This window comes from Pithys albifrons, chromosome 11, assembly GCF_047495875.1.
Source record: "Pithys albifrons albifrons isolate INPA30051 chromosome 11, PitAlb_v1, whole genome shotgun sequence".
NCBI lineage: Eukaryota > Metazoa > Chordata > Aves > Passeriformes > Thamnophilidae > Pithys > Pithys albifrons.
The window spans coordinates 2926548-2947597 of record NC_092468.1 but is presented as its reverse complement, the minus strand read 5'-3'; the positions used below and the strand labels follow the sequence as shown (position 1 = coordinate 2947597).

Here is a 21050-nt window from a genome sequence, read left to right as displayed (position 1 = left end):
CTTCTTGATGGAGCCTCCCATGGCTCACCACGGATCTCACCAAGGAGCTCACCAAGGGGCTCACCAAGGGGCTCACCAAGGGGCTCACCAAGGAGCTCACCAAGGGGCTCACCAAGGGGCTCACCAAGGGGCTCACCAAGGAGCTCACCAAGGGGCTCACCAAGGGGTTCACCAAGGGGCTCACCAAGGGGCTCACCATGGAGCTCACCATGGAGCTCACCATGGAGCTCACCAAGGGGCTCACCAAGGAGCTCACCAAGGATCTCACCAAGGAGCTCACCAAGGGGCTCACCAAGGGGCTCACCAAGGGACTCACCACGGACCTCACCAAGGAGTTCACCAAGGGGCTCACCAAGGGGCTCACCAAGGAGCTCACCAAGGGGCTCACCAAGGGGCTCACCAAAGGGCTCACCATGGAGCTCACCATGGAGCTCACCAAGGGGCTCACCAAGGAGCTCACCAAGGAGCTCACCATGGAGCTCACCAACGGGCTCACCAAGGAGCTCACCATGGAGCTCACCATGGAGCTCACCAAGGAGCTCACCAAGGAGCTCACCAACGGGCTCACCAAGGGGCTCACCATGGAGCTCACCAAGGAGCTCACCATGGAGCTCACCAACGGGCTCACCAAGGAGCTCACCATGGAGCTCACCAAGGGGCTCACCATGGAGCTCACCAAGGGGCTCACCATGGAGCTCACCAACGGGCTCACCAAGGAGCTCACCATGGAGCTCACCAAGGGGCTCACCACAGAGCTCACCAAGGAACTCACCAAGGAGCTCACCAAGGGGCTCACCAAGGAGCTCACCAAGAAGCTCACCAAGGGGCTCACCAAGGGGCTCACCAAGGAGCTCACCAAGGGGCTCACCAAGGGGCTCACCAAGGAGCTCACCAAGAAGCTCACCAAGGGGCTCACCAAGGGGCTCACCAAGGAGCTCACCAAGGAGCTCACCAAGGGGCTCAGCAAGGGGCTCAGCAAGGGGCTCACCAAGGAGCTCACCAAGGATCTCACCAAGGGGTTCACCATGGAGCTCACCAAGGGGCTCACCAAGGGGCTCACCAGGCACTTTTTCTGTGCCAGCAACATGAAGTCTCCATCAGCAGGTCTTTTCCTAGTTGGCCTTGAAGAGCTACCAGGAAGGACATGACTCCTGACCATCTGAAGGGGAAAACTCACTCCAGAGGAGTCCCTGGTTAAAAAATGTTTGTGAGGAACTCCTAAGCCAGCTCAGCAATTTGCCTCAGACTGTGACAGAGGGAAGGGTGAGATGGGATTCTGGGATGAAATTCCTCCCCATGAAGGTGGGCAGGCCCTGGCACAGGTGCCCAGAGAAGCTCTGGGTGCCCCATCCCTGGGAGTGTCCAAGGCCAGGTTGGTCAGGGCTTGGAGCAACCTGGGCTGGAGGGAGGTGTCCCTGCCCATGGCAGGGGGTGGAACTGGATGAGCTTTAAGGTCCCTTCCAACCCAAACCATGGTGGGCTGCCCCATCCCTGGGAGTGTCCAAGGCCAGGTTGGACAGGGCTTGGAGCAACCTGGGCTGGAGGGAGGTGTCCCTGCCCATGTCAGGGGGTGGAATGAGATGGGTTTTAAGGTCCCTTCCAACCCAGACCATTGTGGGGTTCTATCCTGTGAAAGTCAGCCCGTGGCCACAGAGCCATCACCACACAACCCCACGTTCACCCTCCTGGCACGTGGCACAGCAGAAGGGAAGGGAAGGGAAGATGCACCAAGTGCACAGCAACAGCTGCTTCTCCCACACATGTGGCCATGGCTGAGGAAGCACCAGGTGTGAACAACCCTGAGACCCTACTTTGGGAAGGTGCCACCCATGTTCTGGCCACCCCCACTTACCTCGTGCAAGCTGGAGATGAAACCTGAAGACAGACTGGAGAGCCCAAAGCGCTTCTCGATGGTGGTGAGGCTGCTCTTGAAGTTGGCACTGTAGAGGAGCTGGGAGAGCTGGAGGAGCCCATGGCACAGCACAAACACCTGTGGGCAAACAGAAAGTGCCACCCCAGTGAGAACCCAGTTAGAACCATGGACTCCATAACATTGGAAAAGATCTCCATGACCATCAAGTCCAAACTTTGACCAAGCACTGCCATGGCCATTAAACTGTATCACAAAGTGCCATGTCTATTCATTTTTTGGCCACTTCCAGGGATGGTGACTCCATCACTTCCCTGGACAGCCCATTCCAGTGATTAACCACTCTTGGAGTGAAGAAATTTTCCTTAATATCCAACCTGAACCTTTCCATGAACCACTTGGAGCTGTTTGAGGCCACAGGGCCCTGCTGCTGTGCCACTGCTGGCAGCCACATCCCGCAGGAGTGGACTCAGCTTGGCTTTGGCATGACATGGAACATCCTCCATGGATTAACTCAGCTGGAAAGCCAATTAACAGAACCTGCTCCATGAGGTGTTGCTTGAAAGAGTCAAACAAAGGGCTTTAAAAGCCCCAGATGGAAAGAATGAAATATGCACGTCATGGTCTCACCACTGGAAGACCTTTGCAGCATTCCAAAAGCAGCATCTTCCCTTGGGTCAGGCTGTGAGCTGAGCCAGGGGTGAAGCTGAGCAGAGGCAGAGGAGGGAAAATAGGGAGAGTTCAGTGGGCAGAGCAGAAAGGTGGTCCAAAGTCCTGGGTGGTCTGCAAGAGGAAGGCGCTCCCAGATGGAGATCCAGGAGGCAGCTCACCAGTGTCCTTTGATCTATATTTAGTCAGAACAGTTTCCCTTTATTTTTCTTGGAATGAAATGCGTCTGCACCGTGCCAAAAGTATTTTCAAATCATTCACAAATAAAAAAAAAAAAAAAGGAAAAAGTCTTTTTATTTAAATTCATAGGAAATCAAATATTTGCTGAACGCCGGAAGAGTGTCCCGCGAAGATAACGGCGGGAAGTGAGGGATGATGGATGGGGGATCAAAGGCACTGCAGGGCTGGCAAACTCCGGGTGTCCTTGGCCAGGAGAGCAGAGAAACCCCTCCTGAGGGTTTATTTGGAATGGTGGTAGTGCCCAGGAGACCTGACTCCTTGAGTGATTAAAAAAAAAATCAAAGAAGACCAAAATTGTCCAACCAACACAGAGGATGCAAATTCCACAGGTGGGCGCAGTGATGATTGGCTGGGGGAGCAGAGGAGGATGCAGGGCCAGGTCCAAAAACTGTGGCAGAATTTGGGTGGTAGAAGAAGGGCAAGAAGATGGTTTCTTGGGAAGTTTCTCCTGCCAGGGAGGAGAACTCCAGCCACAAGATCTGGGTGGGTATCTAAAAGCATTAAAGGATGGGAGAGATGCTGACAGACAGGTGGAGACAAGAGGATGGAGATGAAGGAAAGGAGAAAATGTAGTCCTGGCCATGTGAGGGCAGGTTGGGAACAAACGTGGAGACCACAGGAAAGCTGAAGGAGAAAGGAAACACCATGGAAATGAGGAGAGGCGAGTCACAAGGACAAGCTGCCCCACAGCCTTCCCAGCCACATCTCTGAGGGGTGGCAGCAGACAGGCTGGCATCAGGCTGGCATCAGGCTGCCATCTGCCACTGTGGTTGCCAGGCAGGAGGGGACAAATTCCCAGGCTGGGACTTCATCCCGACAAAAAGCTGCAGAGCAGCGACGTGGGTGTAACGTGGGAAATCCTCCCAGCCTGGGACAGAGTGGAAGTGAAGTATCTGCCAGTGAACTCTTGGAGCAGAATGACCTCTCCACCCTCCAGCTGTCAATTCCCACGCTCAAACCCCCATCCCAGCACATGGTCCTGGATCCATCACCTTCCCCTTCCCCAGCCCTGAGCTGGGATCACCATGGGCTGGGCTGGGCTGGAGCAGAGATGGGACTCCTGCAAGGATGGGAACTGGAAGGGGATCTGGTTGCCTGAGAACATTAATTTTTGTTCCTGAAGCTCTAGTGAGACCCTGCTGGAGTCGCTGGAGTGAGGAAGCACCAGCCAAACAGTGGCAGGATGGGATCTCCTGAGCTTCAGAGCTGTCCCGGGCTGAGGCGTCAGCCCGAGAGGCAACACTGTTTACCAACAGGGAGGGAAGAGGGTGGATCACCAAGGATAAATTTAGCACAGCAAATGCCAGCCCAAGGCAGATGGGGAGACAAAGTACTGGGGAGAGAGAGGGGATGGAAGAGTGGAAGGGAAGATGAGGAGGAAAGGCAGCTTGATTCCCTGGAATGCTGGGGTTGGGAGAAGGTGGAGGCATGGAAGGACCATGGGCACCATGGCAGGAGAGGAGAAGGACAAGCCATGACCAGAGAGGGCAGGGAGGGGAAGGCAGAGCTGGCAGGAGATGGACCAAGATGGGTTTATGCCTTAGAAGTAACCCGGGGAAGGACAAAAAAAAGCTCTGGATCCTGAGGTGCCATCCTGTGAGGGAAGGCAAAAAAGGAGCAGTTGCAGCTGGAGAGAACCCACGAAGGGAGAGGAACATTTGGGGTGTGGCTGCTTCCCCAAGCCCAGGAGTCCTTCTGCTCCAGCTGGAAGGCAGCAGAGCCAGGGGCTGCTCCAGGGACCCACCTCACCCTGAGACCACACAGCAGCCTCAGCCCTTGGATAAAGAGCACCCAGAGGATGGGAGGGGAAGGGCAAGGGAGATTTTTTCCTTGGGAAGAAGCTTGCACCAAAAACAGTTGGAGCAAAGCACAGCAGCCTTTGCTCCAGGACTTGTGCAGCTGCAGCTTGGCTTTTCCAGGTGTGCTCTGACTGTCTGGAGGTGACAGATGGGCCTAATTTAAGACCTGCCCTGCACTCAGCAGACGGTGGCCCAGACCGTGAAGTCTCTGAGTGACAAAAATCGGGAGAGGAGCTTACTTGGAGGAGCTGTGAACCCCCCGAGGCTGCTGGAGATGTGGGGGATGCTGGAGATGTGGGGGATGCTGGAGATGTGGGGGATGCTGAAGATGTGGGGGATGCTGGAGATGTGGGGGATGCTGAAGATGTGGGGGATGCTGGAGATGTGGGGGATGCTGGAGATGTGGGGGATGCTGGAGATGTGGGGGATGCTGGAGATGTGGGGCTCCACCCTCCCGCAGGTCCCCACGGGTCCTTCCCATCCCTCTCCCCACACATTCCCACCCCCACGTGTCCATGCTGACCTCCCACCAGCTGCTGCTCCATGGAAAGCAGCCCCGACCCGGCTCCAGATGGTCTGAGCCGCCCTCGGACCCGGCGGGAGGCGCCGGGAGGGGACGGAGCTGCCCCAACCCACCCCCGCTAAGGACACAAAGGGGCTTTTAGGGCAGAGCCGAGCCCTTGTCAGGGAGGTTTGGCTGCTGCAAAGCCCACACTGAGGTGCAGGAGCAGGAGCCACTCCAAACACTGATCCTCCAGTGCAGATGCTCCCGCTGGAGCCTGGGCTGTTTGTAATGAACTAATCGGGTTACTAATTGCAGGACTACATTTATTTGGGTGTGTACAACAACAAGGTGTCCATGACACACTCCTGGGTGAGATCAGATGATGAAAATAATTTTTTTTTTCTGTTTGCAGCCTGTGCCTGTGTACTGGCACATGCCAGGAAGGGGTGGGGGACCTGCTGGTTGGTGCTGTCAGGCAGTCCCTGTGCCACACACAGCACTCATGAGGTTTTCCATCTTAATTTCACACCCTCAATGGCATCAACGTATCAACTTTCTGCCTGTAAAATTTTAGATCTTTCTGTTTAGATCTTTCAGTTACTTTAAGTCACTGTAGATCTTTAAGTCATGGAAATAATTTTTGAGGTCATTTCATAGAATCACAGAATCATAGAATAGATTGGGTTGGAAAAGAACTCTGAGATCATCAAGTTCAACCCTTGATCCAGCCCCACTGTGATCACCAGCCCAGGGCACAGAGTGCCGTGGGCTGGTGATCACAGTAGGGTTGGATCAAGACATGGTGGATTCTCACTCAGTGTCACATCCACAGAATCACAGAATGGATTGGGTTGGAAAAGCCCTCTGAGATCATCAAGTCCAACCCTTGGTCCAACTCCAGTCCCTTTACCAGATCATGGCACTCAGTGCCACGGCCAAGCTCAGTTGAAAAACCTCCAGGGATGGGGAATCCACCCCCTCTCTGGGAAGCCCATTCCAATGCCTGAGCACTCTCTCTGCAAAGAATTTTTTTCTGCTCTCCAACTTCAATTTCCCCTGGCAGAGCTTGAGCCCATCGTGCCCCCTTGTCCTATTGCTGAGTGCCTGGGAGAAGAGACCAACCCCCACCTGGCCAGAACTTCCCTTCAGGCAGTTCCAGACAGTGCTGAGGTCACCTCTGAGCCTCCTCTTCTCCAGGCTGAACACCCCCAGCTCCCTCAGCCTCTCCCCACAGCACTTGTGCTCCAGTCCCTTCTCCAGCCTCGTTGCTCTTCTCTGGACCCGATTTCTCCTCCAACAATCTGCAGCAGCTGTGACTTTGTTTATCCTCAGCTGTTCCCAGTCTCACAGGGTCTGTATAGATCTGAATTGCCCACCTTTGATTTTTCTGTACCTACAGAGGTGTCTCTTCCCAGGGGGTTCCCTCCAGCACTGATATTTCCCAGCAGGAAGGCCAGAATGAAGGAGAAGGCTTGGCCATGGCTTGCTCTTCTCAGTTGTGTTGGAAAAGATCTCTGAGATCATCAAGTCCAACCCTTGGTCCAACTCCAGTCCCTTTACCAGATCATGGCACTCAGTGCCACGGCCAAGCTCAGTTGAAAAACCTCCAGGGATGGGGAATCCACCCCCTCTCTGGGCAGCCCATTCCAATGCCTGAGCACTCTCTCTGCAAAGAAGTTTTTTCTGATCTCCAACTTCAATTTCCCCTGGCAACTTAAATTTCTGTCCATAAAGTCATTGCCTGTGAATCTGTATTGAATTCAAGATGATGACAAAGACAGAGATGTGTTAAATAAATTTTTTCTTAAATATAATACACTTATTTTTAAGTGGATAACTCTTCTTGTAGGGGTTCCATGAATATATTGGAGTTAATGGAAACCAAAACCAATGAACTGCCTGCTAAAATTTGAGATAATTTTAATAATAACAGAGAGTTAAACTTGACAGAAAACAGGAAAAGTTCAGAAGAAGGAGCTGCAGGAGAGGAGCAATGACAGCCAGCCAGGGAGCAGCAGGGAGAGTGGGTGAGCACCCATTGCACCCACACACAAACCCCCTCCCAACCATCCCCACGTTTCCTTCGGAGCGCCGGAGAACTCCTGACTCCAGGCTGTTTATACAAGACACTTGACTCCTTTCCAAGATGAGCTTCATTAAAAGAGAAACAAACTCTTGGGGGGAAGGTCCCTGGCAGAGAGGCTGCTGTCCCCAGCCAGCTCAGGGAGACCAGCACCTCCCAAGGCAGGGCTGCTTCCAAAGGAAGGGAAACCCACCCTGTACCAGGGAAGGGACAGAACTGGTCCTGCCATGCTCTCCACAAGTAGAGCTGGCAATGGCTCGCTCAGTCCCAACCCAAATCTCCTTAAGAAGAGACACAGCCAACAAATACTTAGATTTCTTTTGATTTCAAAGGAGTGAAACCAACTCCATGGAGCCTCCAGGAGGCAGGAGAAGATTCCTCCTGGAGCCAGAAAACCCTTCCAGGAGCCAGAAGAAGACCCCTTCAGGAGCAAGGAAAAGACTCCTCCAGGAGCAAGGAAAAGACTCCTTCAGGAGCCAGGCTAAGAACCCTTCAAGAGCCAAGAGAAGACCTCTCCAGGAGCCAGGAGAAGACTCCTCCAAGAGGCAGGAGAAGAACCCTTCAGGAGGCAGGAGAAGAACCCTCCAGGAGGCAGGAGAAGACCCCTCCAGGAGCCAAGAGAAGAACCCTCTGGGAACCAGAAGACCCCTCTGGGAGCCAGGAGCAGAACCCTCTGGGAACAAGAAGACCCCTCTGGGAGTCAGGAGAAGACCCCTCCAGAAACCAGGAGAAGACCCCTCCAGGAGCAAGGAAAAGACCCCTCTGGGAGCAAGGAAAAGACCCCTCTGGGAGCCAGGAGAAGACTCCTCCAGGAGCCAGGCTAAGAACCCTTCAAGAGCCAAGAGAAGACCTCTCCAGGAGCCAGGAGAAGAACCCTTCAGGAGGCAGGAGAAGAACCCTTCAGGAGGCAGGAGAAGAACTCTCCAGGAGCCAGGAGAAGACTCCTCCAGGAGCCAGGAGAAGAACCCTTCAGGAGTCAGGAGAAGACTCCTCCAGGAGCCAGGAGAAGAACCCTTCAGGAGCAAAGAGAACACCCCTCTGGGATCCAGGAGAAGAACCCTCCAGGAGCCAGGAGAAGAACCCTTCAGGAGCAAAGAGAAGACCCCTCTGGGATCCAGGAGAAGAACTCTCCAGGAGCCAGGAGAAGACTCCTCCAGGAGGCAGGAGAAGACCCCTCCAGGAGCGAAGAGAAGAACCCTCTGGGAACCAGAAGACCCCTCTGGGACCCAGGAGCAGAACCCTCTGGGAACCAGAAGACCCCTCTGGGAGTCAGGAGCAGAACCCTCTGGGAACAAGAAGACCCCTCTGGGAGTCAGGAGAAGACCCCTCCAGAAACCAGGAGAAGACCCCTCCAGGAGCAAGGAAAAGACCCCTCTGGGAGCAAGGAAAAGACCCCTCTGGGAGCCAGGAGAAGACCCCTCCAGGTGGGAACCTGGCTCTGCTCTGCAGGGACCAAGGGTTTGGGAAGATGCTGCTCCATGCAGCATGGCCACTGTCCCTTCCTCTGCCACCTGCAGGAGGGAGTTAGGGGTTAATTCCTTGCTCTGCTTCCACAGCTCATGTCCAAAGTCATCCCTCACCTCATTTTTCAGTGTCTTCCTCTTGGCAACCCTGGCTGGAAAGAGGTTTGATGGACACAAGGACTGCCTGGGGAATGGAGACCCTCACAGAACCTTCCAAACATTCCCAGGTGACTGATGACACCGAGGTAGGACGTGGCCCAGAGCAAAATTAATCCAGCTGGAGGAAACCTTGGAAAAGGATTAGGAATAAGGATGCTCTGGTAGCTCATTCCCTACACATGGAGTTGCATTGTGGGCTCAGAGAGCCAAAGGAAAATTGTTTGACCTCGGTGGAACGTCAGGTGACTTTCCTCCCAAAGTCAAGAGACTTTCCTCCCAAAGTCAGGAGACTTTCCTCCCAAAGTCAGGAGACTTTCCTCCCAAAGTCACGAGAGTTTCCTCCCAAAATCAAGAGACTTTCCTCCCAAATTCAGGAGACTTTCCTCCCAAAGTCAGGAGAGTTTCCTCCCAAAGTCAGGAGACATTTCTCCCAAAGTCAAGAGACTTTCCTCCCAAAGTCAGGAGAGTTTCCTCCCAAATTCAGGAGAGTTTCTTCCCAAAGTCAGGAGACTTTCCTCCCAAAGTCAGGAGAGTTTCCTCCCAAAGTCAGGAGAGTTTCCTCCCAAAGTCAGGAGACATTTCTCCCAAAGTCAAGAGACTTTCCTCCCAAAGTCAGGAGAGTTTCCTCCCAAATTCAGGAGAGTTTCTTCCCAAAGTCAGGAGACTTTCCTCCCAAAGTCAGGAGAGTTTCCTCCCAAAATCAGGAGCCTCCAACCTGCCCACATCTGAAGTCTCCTCCTACTTCAATCTCCTGAGCTTCAAGAGAAAAAAAAAAAAGAAAGTGATGGAGGGAATTAATAAGAATATCCCCCAAATTTTAATAGAGTTTGTATATGATCAACTCTACCCTGTCTGGGAAACCCTCCTGCAGTAGGACAGCTGAGATCCCTCAGTCTGAAAGAAATAAATCAGCTGGAAATGGGGAGTACAGGGACATGTGTGGGGAAATTCATCCCTCCTCAACACTGCTGAGACTTCTAGATCAAAAAGCACTGAGAAAGATGAAAAAAAAAGGAAAATTTCCCACAGGAGGAACCGAACCCGCTGCCCACAGCCCATCCCTCAGCTCTGGCCAGTGGCAGAAGTTGGCTCCCAAATGTTATTTCTACTGCAAACAATAAAAGAATATAAAAATTACCCTGCTCAGGGATTGCCTGGAGCACGTGGCAACGATGACAGTCCAAGCCAAGCCACACACGTTTTACAGCCTCGAACTGGCACGGGCAGAGACAATGTTTGCTCCTTTTGCAGCAAACACAGACACAGGATTTCCTGGCACCGTGTCCCGGTGCTCTCACAGGGCCTGTGCCAGCCTGGCATTGCCCAGCAGGGAGTTTGGGGCTGCAGGGGGTTGTGGGAGGGTTTGATGTTCCCCCAGTGCCCATGAGATGAGATGCAGAGCGTTCAACAGCCTTCGGCCCTCCCGCAGCTTCCGTGGTTGGGTCTTTGCTCTCTCATCTTTTTCCAAAGGTCCCTTCTCCTTGTGGTGCATCAGGGGCCAATCCTGGTTTCCCTGGAGGCAGCTCCAGCTTGGCTTTGCTTTCCCTGACCCACAAGTGTGTGCACACACTGCTCCTGCCCAGCACCCCCACCCCTACGGGCGTCACTCCTCTCCCGTCCTGCTCCCCATAATCTTATCTACGCTGACCACTCCTTGCTTGTGTTTGGGCACCAAACCACCTCACCCCTCGTAAAATTACCTTCTTTCATGTCTCCTAGACCTTGATCCCACTAAACTTTCCAGCTCATTTTACCATTTGGCTCACCCCCATCTTTTTCCTTGCCCCACACTGCTGGTGTTGCTGGTGAGGACCAGGTGGCTCTTCCCTTTTGGAGGTGACCTCAGTAACCCCAGACATAAACACAGCGTGGGATCCATCCCAACCCAGCCTGTGCTGTCTGGTGCTGGCACCATCACTGGGAATACTGGAAGATCCCACTCACCCCAGGACCTTCTCCTCACACCATCCCACTTGTCCTGAGGATGCTCCTCATTTCTTTGTTACTCCTCCAACCCACCATCTCTCCCCATGCAGTGCCCAATATTGGAATATGCTTTGATTTCTTGCTTAAATCAACATCCCTAATCAACAAGGGTTCTCTCCTCCTGGTGTTTGCCTCTCCAAACCTACAGCCATGCTGCCTCCAGACCGATGACTCCATCAATCTCCTCTTCTTGCTAAACAAGACAATTCATAACCTTTTCCAACAGGATATGAGAGCACGGCTGGTACCTCTCCAGGCTTCTGAAACTCCTCAGCAAATTCCTGTAGTCACTTCAAAGGAAGGGACAAAAAGCTTGTCCTGCTGCTGTGGGGACCTCAGACCCCAAGACAGGGCTCCTGTTTCCTCTTCAGAAGGCACCCAGTCTCCCCAGGGAGGGGAGAGCTCCCAGCTCCTGTCCAGTGCTCCCAACTCCTTCACCTCGGGATGCTTTAAAGCTTTATCACACTCTGGAAGCTCCTCCTGACCTTGCTGTCCCCTCTCCTACCCTCTTCCATTCCCTCCCTCTCCCTGTCATGATATAACTCCCAACTTAAACCTCTCCTAGGGCTTTTAAACTCTCCTGGATTATCTCTGGCTGACAGAAGTGAGAATAATTCTCTGTCATCCTTTTCCATGGGCATGGAAGAAAAGCCTGCACTCCAAACTGCTCCTCTGTGCTCTCCAGCTCACCAGCTTCCAGCTGAAACCACTCCAGCTCCTCTAAATCAGAAGATATTTAAAAACCTCTCCTCCTTGTCATGTTTCTGGGGATCCCAAAATCCATTAAAATAGCTCAAAACCACGAAAGAGACAGTAGAGGCAAAGAAGCCAAAATATCTGAGGCTCTGTAAACAGAGAATTCCTGTGAAATTGTCCTTTTCCAGTGGATGTCTGGAAGGGCAGGACAGACATAGAATCATCAAAACATTAAGGTTGAAAAGACCTCCAGGATCTTCAGGATCATCAAGGGCAATGTGGGCTTAAATCCCATGGTTGGGACCTGGACTGGGGGACATTGGTGGGGTCCATGGCCATGTGTGGGGATCAGAAAGAACAACCATCCACCTCTTCTCCACTTCTCAAACCTGCTTTGTTCCTTTAGGTTGTGAGGTCCTTGGTGTCCCCAGTGCCACCAGGTGCTGGCATCCACCTGAAGGTTGGGTTCATTTGCTGAGCTGCCCATTCCAAGCCCCTGCAATGCCAGTGCCAGCCAGCACAGCCCTGGCAGCTCTGGCTGTCCCTGCTCATCTCAGAAATCACAGAATCCCAGAATGGTTGGGCTTAGAAAGGACCTTAAATCTCATCTCGTTCCACCCCTTGCCATGGGCAGGGACACCTTCCTGCAGCCCAGGTTGCTCCAAGCACTTTGGATCCTTGGACACTCCCAGGGATGGGGCAGCCACAGCTTCTCTGGGCACCCTGTGCCAGGGCCTGCCCACCCTCCCAGGGAAGGATTTGTCCTTAATATCCAATCAAAACGTCTCATCATCACCCATCACCACCGCCGGGGGGGTCCCGGGATGCTCCAGGTTTCTCAGCAGGGACAGCGCTCGGCATCCACCTCCCAGCCCCAAAACCCGAGTCTATTTTGCGTTCTGCTTTGTCTCCTGAAGCTGAATCAGGGCAGGCACCTTCCTGCGGGGTTCAGGCAGCTTCCTGAGGGGTTCAGGCACCTTCCTGCGGGGTTCAGGCAGCTTCCTGCGGGGCTCAGGCAGCTTCCTGCGGGGTTCAGGCCGCCCTGCCCCACGGCAGCGGGCGCTCAAAGCGAAAGCACAACGCCCGGGTGGGTTCGCTGCGGGTGTGACCGGGCACAGACGGCAAACACGCCGCGGGCTGCGCCAGGCGGAGCCCGGAATATCAGCACGGACCGGGGGAACTGCCGCGCTCCTCAAACACCCACGTGTGACCGGGAGTGACTCCCACAGCAGCGACACGGAACTGGCACCAGCCGCGTTCCCGCAGCCAGCAGGGATCAGCTGTAACCACAGGGAGCGGAGCCAGCGCCGCAGCCACAGCGAACTGTCACCTGAAGGGCTGCGGCACCGCTCCTGCATCCCGGGCGGGGGCTCCGTGGCTTCCATCCCACTCTTTGAACCCCCATAGAAGCCTCAAATCAGCCCTTTCCAAACCCCCACAGAAGCCTTAAATCACCACTTTCCAAATCATAAAATCACAGAATCAGTTGGGTTGGAAGAGACTCTGAGATCAAGTCCAACCCTTGGGCCAACTCCAGTCCCTTTACCAGATCATGGCACTCAGTGCCACGTCCAGTCTCACCTTAAAAACCTCCAGGGATGGGGAATCCACCCCCTCTCTGGGCAGCCCATTCCAATGCCTGAGCACTCTCTCTGCAAAGAATTTCTTTCTGCTCTCCAACTTCAATTTCTCCTGGCAGAGCTTGAGCCCATCGTGCCCCCTTGTCCTATTGCTGAGTGCCTGGGAGAAGAGACCAACCCCCAGCTGGCCAGAACTTCCCTTCAGGCAGTTCCAGACAGTGCTGAGGTCACCTCTGAGCCTCCTCTTCTCCAGGCTGAACACCCCCAGCTCCCTCAGCCTCTCCCCACAGCACTTGTGCTCCAGTCCCTTCTCAGTTGGGTTGGAAGAGACCTCTGAGATCATCAAGTCCAACCCTTGATCCAACCCCACTGGGATCACTCTGGCACTCTGTGCCCTGGGCTGGTGATCACAGTGGGGTTGGATCAAGACATGGTGGATTCTCTGTCCCTGGAGGTGTTTCAGAGGACACTCAGTGCCACATCCAGTCCCTTCTCCAGCCTCGTTGCTCTTCTCTGGCCCCGCTCCAGCCCCTCAATCTCTTGCCTCAACTGAGGGGCCCAGAACTGAACACAACACTCAAGGTGTGGCCTCCCCAAGGCAGAGTCCAGGGGAAGGGTCACTGCCCTGGGCCTGCTGGTCACGCTAGTTTGGATCCAGGCCAGGATCCCCTTGGCCTTCTTGGCCACCTGGGCACACTGGTGGCTCCTGTTGAGCTTCCTGTCCCTCAGTCCCCCCAGGTCCCTCTGCCTGGCTGCTCTCCAGCCACTCTGTGCCCAGCCTGGAACACTGCAGGGGTTGGGGTGGCCAAAGGGCAGGACCTGCACTTGGCCTTGTTGAACTCCATCCCATTGCAATCAGCCCATCTCTCCAGTCTCTCCAGATCCCTCTGCAGAGCCCTCCTGCCTTCCAGCAGGTCGACACTCCCTCCCAACTTGGTGTCATCAGCAAATTTACCACAGAACCCTCAAATCACCCCTTTCCACCAGGACATTCCCTCCCTGATGTCCATCCCAGCACCACCGTGCTCCCAACACCTCCAAACAGCAGCAGCAACAGCTCCAGTGCTGGAAAACACCCCGAGAGTGATGGGAACCGGTGCAGGAGGGTGTTGGTCCCGTCACAGGGAACGTGGAGGGCCAAAGTGGTTTGCACAGAAAAATATTGGGTTATTTTGACTCTGCCTTGCAAAAGGCACCCTGAAAGCAATCCCAGCTTGAGGGGTTAAATATGAGGTTTGTGATGAAGACATCCAAGTCTGAATCACGGCCTTCCAAGCCTGCTACAAGGAGGGAATTTTGTTGTGTTGGAAACACTGTGTCCATCTCAAACTGCCATCACTTACATGAGGGCATTTTTCTGGCTCATTTAAACCCCTTTATAGCACCTGGATCTGGAGGTGAAACCAGCAGCTTCCCCCACAATTTGGGGCTGGATAAAGCCTTTTAACAATCCACCATTCCCAGCTTCTTGGAAAAACAAGAGCTACAAACCCCTTCAAACCCAACTGCTGACCCACTGACGACCATTCACTCCAAAACTTCCCAAATCTGGAAACTCCATCAGGACACTCTTCTTTCCTCCTCCTTTTTAGGGGCTGGGGGGCTGACCCTGCACACAGGTTATGATTTGCTACCCAGGAGCAGTTCTTTCCTTAGTGTATATATATTTTGGACACAGCTGTCCCAGCACAGGAAGAGTGGACAGGTCAGGAAGGAGTGGGGGATGTTGTTGCCTGTCATTTTATATACATTTGCTCTTAAAAGCAAGAGCTTTTCCTCCAGGGATGGATGTCCTGACTCCCCATCATTCCAGCTGTGCACATCATCCATCTGATGCCAACAAGCACCTCAAACTGTTCCTTCACAGTGCCAGTGTTGGGCTCTTGACTTTTGAAAATAGAAGCACTTTTTAAAACAGAAGTTTTAGAAGGGAAAAAAAAAAGTTACAGAAGTTTAAAAAGCATTTTTAAGCTTTTTTTTCAGGTGCTGGTTTTCCCTCAGTGCAGCTGGACTTGCAGCAGCCGGGGCAGGTGGGGTTGGAGGTCCCTGCTGGCAACTCCAGCTCCATGTTCCCCACAGGGAACCACCTCTCCCTCCAAAATCACCTCTGGGGACCCCCAGACTGGCTCAGGGGTGGGTGCCCAGCCAGGCTGGGGAGCTCCAGTCTCCAGCCTTTCCTTAAAAGGAAGACTTGAGTCCCCCCCAGCCGCTGGAGGTGGAGCTGGGCACCTCCTGGCACTGCCAGAGCTGCTGCCACCAGCAAAGTGACCCCCCCACACCATCCACCCTTGCCCAAATTCCCTTGAGATGTCCCAGGCACAGCCCTGCCCCAGTGCCCTGGGGTGTGTGGGGTGCTGAGCACCCAGCCCAGCTCCTGGGGCACCCAGAGCCCTGTGGCTGCCCATGGCATGCACAAATGGATTAACAACTCTTTGTTGGGACTCTTTATTTTTAATCCTGCAGTGTGACACCCTGGAAAAGGGTTTGGCAATGTTTTCTCAGCTCCAGGCTGGTCTTGCAGGCTGCCAGCTGAAGGTGGCTGTGCCTGTTTCCAGGAAAGGGCATGGACTGCAAGAAGGGCTCTGGTTTGGGGTGGCTTTACTCTCTCCTTGTCATGGTCACTACTGCAGCAGCCTGGAGGGCTTAGAGCCACCTTTGGCACCTCCAGCAGAGGAGGGGGAAGGTCACCAATGCCCTCCAGATGCACATTAGTGTAGCTCAGAGTCAGCCCTGAATCACCCAGCGTGATCTCCAGCTCTTCCTCCTGGAACCCTCAGCCAAAAAGTGCCATTGAGTCACCTGCTGGAATAGCCCAGCCTGGGCAGGGGGACCTTCGGGGATGTAGGACTGGGATGATGCCTCCAGCCCTGGTTGCTCCCAGAAGAATCCAGTTGGGAACATCCCCATGGTACCCCAGAGCATCCTCACAGAACTCCTGGAGCTCCAGCACAGCCCAGGGAGGAGCAGACAGTCCTGTCCTCTGTGGAAGGGGAGGGAAGAGGGATGGCAAACAAACCCCAAACCTATCCCAGCTGTGAGGTCCAACCACGGCCACACATCCCGAAAAGAAACTTGCCTGGGAAGCGCTGACAGACCCTTCCCTGCAGCACACACAGGCACTGGTGGGAGATCCCAGCCCAGCCCTGGGCACCACGGGCAGCACCGGCACAAGGGGGTCCTGCCTGGCTGCCTCTCCCATGTCCCCAGAGCTGCTGTGCCCACGGGCAGCTGCCGGTCCCCAGAACTGCCCCCACTGTCGGGAGGCCCATGTGTGGAGTTGCCGCCAAGAGAGGCACGAAAATCCTCCCCCCACCGGGGGAATCCTGGCCAGGAGCAGGCGGATGCCCCGGGGACAGGGACCAGCACGTGCAGCAGCCTCGGAGCATAACAAAAACGGGCCAAAAAAGTAGGTAAAAAACCCAGGCTGAGGTGTGGCGTGAAATCAGGATTGTTGGCAGAGCATCAAACGTGACACGTGGCCGGGGTGCCCCGTGTTTAATCACGCAGGCAGGGAGTTCCAGAGCCTGGAGCTCAGGCAGGGACCGGCCCCAGGGTGACAGCAGGTGAGTAACCGGGCGGGCAGCGCCACAGAACCCACCGCAACCCGCCGAGCTGCTGCTCCGGCCACTCGAAAAGCTCTGCTCGCTCAAGGTTTTTAGAGCAAGCCCGTGTTATTCTAGCGCTGCTTTCTTTTCACACCAGGATGTGGTTAATCATTCCCTAAGCAGCAGCACACCGTGTACCAGACGCCGTAGGGAAGCTCACGGAGAGCTGCTCTGTGGGGCACAAGAGGAGCTCCGTGGGGCACAAGACCTGCTCCGTGGGGCACAAGAGTTGCTGTGGGGGGCACCAGAGCTGCTCCGTGGCGTACCAGAGCAGCTCCGTGGGGTACCAGAGCTGCTCCGTGGGGTACCAGAGCTGCGCCGGGGGGTACAAGAGGAGCTCCGTGGGGCACAAGAGCTGCTCCGGGGGGTGCAAGAGCAGCTCTGTGGGGTACCAGAGCTGCTCCGTGGGGTACCAGAGCTGCTCCGTGGGGCACAAGAGCTGCTGCGAGGGGTACCAGAGCTGCTCCGTGGGACACAAGAGCTGCTCCGTGGGGCACAAGAGCTGCTCCGGGGGGTACAAGAGCTTCTCTGTGGGACACAAGAGCTGCTCCGTGGGGCACAAGAGCAGCTCCGTGGGGTACCAGAGCTGCTCCGTGGGGTACCAGAGCTGCTCCGGGGGGTACAAGAGCTGCTCCGTGGGGCACAAGAGCTGCTGCGGGGGGTACAAGAGCAGCTCCGGGGGGCACAAGAGCTGCTCCGGGGGGTACAAGAGCTTCTCTGTGGGACACAAGAGCTGCTCCGTGGGGCACAAGAGCTGCTGCGGGGGGTACCAGAGCTGCTCCGTGGGGCACAAGAGCTGCTGCGGGGGGTACCAGAGCTGCTCCGTGGGGTACAAGAGCTGCTCCGTGGGGCACAAGAGGAGCTCCGTGGGGCACAAGAGCTGCTCCGTGGGGTACAAGAGCAGCTCCGGGGGGCACAAGAGCTGCTCCGTGGGGCACAAGAGCAGCTCTGGGGGGTACAAGAGCTGCTCCGTGGGGTACCAGAGCTGCTCCGTGGGGCACAAGAGCTGCTCCGTGGGGTACCAGAGCTGCTCCGGGGGGTACAAGAGCTGCTCCGGGGGGCACAAGAGCAGCTCTGGGGGGTACCAGAGCTGCTCCGTGGGGCACAAGAGCTGCTCCGGGGGGTACAAGAGCTGCTCCATGGAGTAAAAAAGCTGCTTCGTGGGGCACAAGAGCTGCTCCGTGGGGCACCAGAGCGGCTCCGTGGGGCACCAGAGCTGCTCCGTGGAGTGGCTACAACACCCCCGTGCTGTGCCGGGTACCACCCCGATCCCACCGAGCCTCTCCACGCTTCCCACGCACCGAGCAGCACCCAGGGCCGCCCCGGGAGCTGCCATTCCAATTGTGCATCACCAAACCCCCTCCGTTTTACGGGCGGTGGGACGGGCTGGGGTCTCTCCCCGCACGAGCATCTCCTCCCTCCCCGCGGCGCATCCCTGCCAGGCCACAATCCTCACCTTGATGTTGCAGAAGATACTCCGCGAGCAGGTGCTGGAGCTTTTGGGGATGTCAGCCGGGGGTTTGGCAGCTTCGGGGTGAACTCCCATGGTGAGGGTTTCCCGGGGAGCCCCGCGGAGTTGGGCTGCGAGGGGGCTCCGTCCCTGCGCGGTGTGTGCCGAACCCTCCGAGGCTGCGAGTGAGCCGAGCAGCGGGAGAGCCAAGTTTTTATAAGTCGGCTCCGGGCAGCGATGATGAAACGCTTTCTCCTCCCTCTTCTGCTTCGCGCACCAACTTTAAAGCCGCAGGAAGCGAAGGGCAGAGCGCAGGGGGCAGGTGGGGGCGAGCCCCACACGGGGCGGGGGCTCTGGAGGTGGGACGGGGTTTGCCCACCCGTGGGGACACCCAGAGCCACAACCCACCTCTGTGCCCACGGCTCGGGCTGCGGGACGCGGCTGGGCAAGGAAACGGCACTGGCAACGGAGCGACTGGGATTTGAACTTGGAGAGAGGAAGAAGAAGCACATTTCAGCAGCTGAGATTTGGCTCCCGGGAGGTGGGAGGGGAAAAACTGGGTGACCAGACGGCGAAATCCCTCTCTGGATTAAGAGGTTATAGAGGAAAAAACTTCTCCTGTTTTTCTTGCATGGAAAAAGCTGTATTTGTGAAGCTCCTGAGCGCTTTTTTCCCCACCAACACCTCTCCGGAGCTTTGTTTATGCAAAGCACTGATTTATTTGCAGGCTCCTTCAGGGCCGAAAGGCGTCAGAGGCAGAAGGGCAGGTTGATCCTGCCCGACGGGAGCCAGCGTTAAGTGTTCAGTCCAAATTATCGCCTTCCCCTCCAAGAAGCAGGTGGGGAGAGCAGGACACGGAGCCACCCTGGGGTGTCCCGAGCCTGGAGAAATCCATCGCAGCTTCCTGAATGGGGGCTGGCCGGTCCCTGTGTGCGATGCCCAGGGCCGAGCCCCTCTCAGTGGGCACCCCCCGACCCCCGGGCGCTGCCGGGCTCCCTCCATGGGCGCTCACCACGAGAGGGTGCCTTGAGCCTATGGGAGGCTCCGCGGGCACTGCCGCCCTCCCGCTCGCTCTGCCCAAACCCTCCCGCGGCAGGACCCCCAGGGCACCACCCCGGGGGGCTCACCAGGACTAGGGAAAATCAGCAAAATCGAATTTTGGCTGGCACCTTCCCAATTTCCTAAGCCTGTCCCAACACAGGTGGGTCTCACTGGCCTAGGGGTGGCAAAAGAAGCATCCTGGGTTTCCACCTCTCCTTTGCCACTCTCACCCCAAAGTTTGTTAGATCTGGGGTGAGGACATGATGCAAAGAGACCTCTTTTTCCCATCATTAGCCAAGCCTTTTATGCACCGTTTTATGGCAAGAGATGGAGAGTTTCAGCCTTCCTCAAGCCAACCAACATCTCTGCTCCCCTCCCAGCCTCCCTGCGAGCCCAGTGTGCCACTGACCTAATTTCTCAGGCCGTGCCTGACCCTCTCCCTGTGCTCAGTTTATCCTGCAGCAGCCTGTGACGCTCACTTTGTCATAACAACCCCCTCCATGCAGCAGCTGTTCCTGCCACCGACTGCAGCTTTTCCCTACAAATCTGTCTCTAGGCAGCAAAATGTAGGAGGAAAAATTCCTGCTCAGGAGTGGGAAGGGATTTGAACTTGGAGAGAGAAAGGAGTAACACCTTTCAGCAGCTGAGATTTGGCTCCTGGCTGGTGGGAGGGGGAAAACTGGGTGACCAGATGGAGAAATCCCTCTGTGGGTTAAGGGGTTATGGAGGAAAAAAAACCCCTGTCCTGATGTTCTGTGTTCTGCCAAACAATCCCTACAAGGGGAAGCAAAAAGCTGTGGTGAGTAAAGAGGGACTCAGTTTCTGGAGAACCCCTCTGTGGGCTGGGCCTCACTCCCCCACTGGGATCATTCTGGCTGGAAAAGCCTCTGAGATCTTTGAGTCCAACCATTCCCCAGCACCGTCAACCCAACACTGACCCCTGTCCCCAAGTGCCACATCCACATGGCTTTAAACCCCTCCAGGGATGGGGACTCTGCCCCTGCCTTGGGCAGACTCTTCCAATACCTGGCCACCCTTCCAGGGAAGTAGCTTGTCCTAATATCCAATCTAAACCTTTCCTGAGGCTCTTTCTTCTGCCCAAGCCTGGGCAGCTCAAATAGCTGTAATGACACAGTAAAAGCTGACAAATCTGAGTTTGAAAGTCCAGTCATCTCTGACCATCAGAGAGCACTACTGATGTCTCCCAAGGTTTTATCCCACTGGAAGAGAAATTCCAGCCCTTGGACACAAGTTCATCTCCAACTCTCTTATACTGACATTGCTTTTAAATTCTGGGCTTCAAACTGCAACAAATGATCCTGAAAGGGGAACTCTCCTCTTTTTGAGGATTCTCTGCTGCGTTTTGCTTCCCATGAGCTCACAGCCCTTGGCAAGGAACTGCTCCTCTTGCAGTGGAAGGATTTATGGTGGTGCTGACAAGGGGAAGAGAGCTGGGCTTCAAACTCTCCTGCTGGTGCTTTCTCAGGGTGATGCAGTTGATGCTGAGTGCCTGGCAGGGGAGAGCCACAGCAGCAGGTTTGGGTTGTCTTACGGGGCTCCTGGGGCTGTGCTTCTTCCTCAGCCATTGAAGGGAGTTCCTCCTGCAGTGGCCACACTGCCCTGGCCAAGGCATTGGCTGGAAGGACAACACCTCGTGCTGCTGACTTGGGGAAACCAGTCCCTTCAGCCAGACTCTCCATGGAGCCCACCAGCTCATCCTCCAGCTCAACCTTTTCCCTCACCCACAACAAGCCCTCACCTGGACCTGCCACCCAGGCAGACCAAAATGTCACTGGGGCAGCTGTGCAGGATCCAAGGCAGGCCCCTCTTTGGGAGGCTCACCTTGTTCACAGAACATCAGAACCCTCTAAAGCCACTTTCCTTCTGCTGGGGAGGGGATTGGG

The 21050-nt window shown here is 55.4% G+C and overlaps 1 protein-coding gene across 2 annotated transcripts in view; it reads right to left on the bottom strand.

The window, feature by feature from the left end:
* SLCO2A1 (solute carrier organic anion transporter family member 2A1) overlaps positions 1–18292 on the bottom strand; it is a 37769-nt gene extending 19477 nt beyond the window's left edge. For both annotated transcript variants that reach the window (XM_071566582.1, XM_071566583.1), the window contains exons 1-2: positions 18112–18292; positions 1853–1990 (exon numbers count right to left, since the gene is read on the bottom strand). In XM_071566582.1, coding sequence (XP_071422683.1) covers positions 1853–1990; positions 18112–18201 — 228 coding nt within the window. In that variant the 5' untranslated portion in view covers positions 18202–18292. The remainder of the gene's footprint in view (positions 1–1852; positions 1991–18111) is intronic.
* Positions 18293–21050: the final 2758 nt, after the last annotated feature.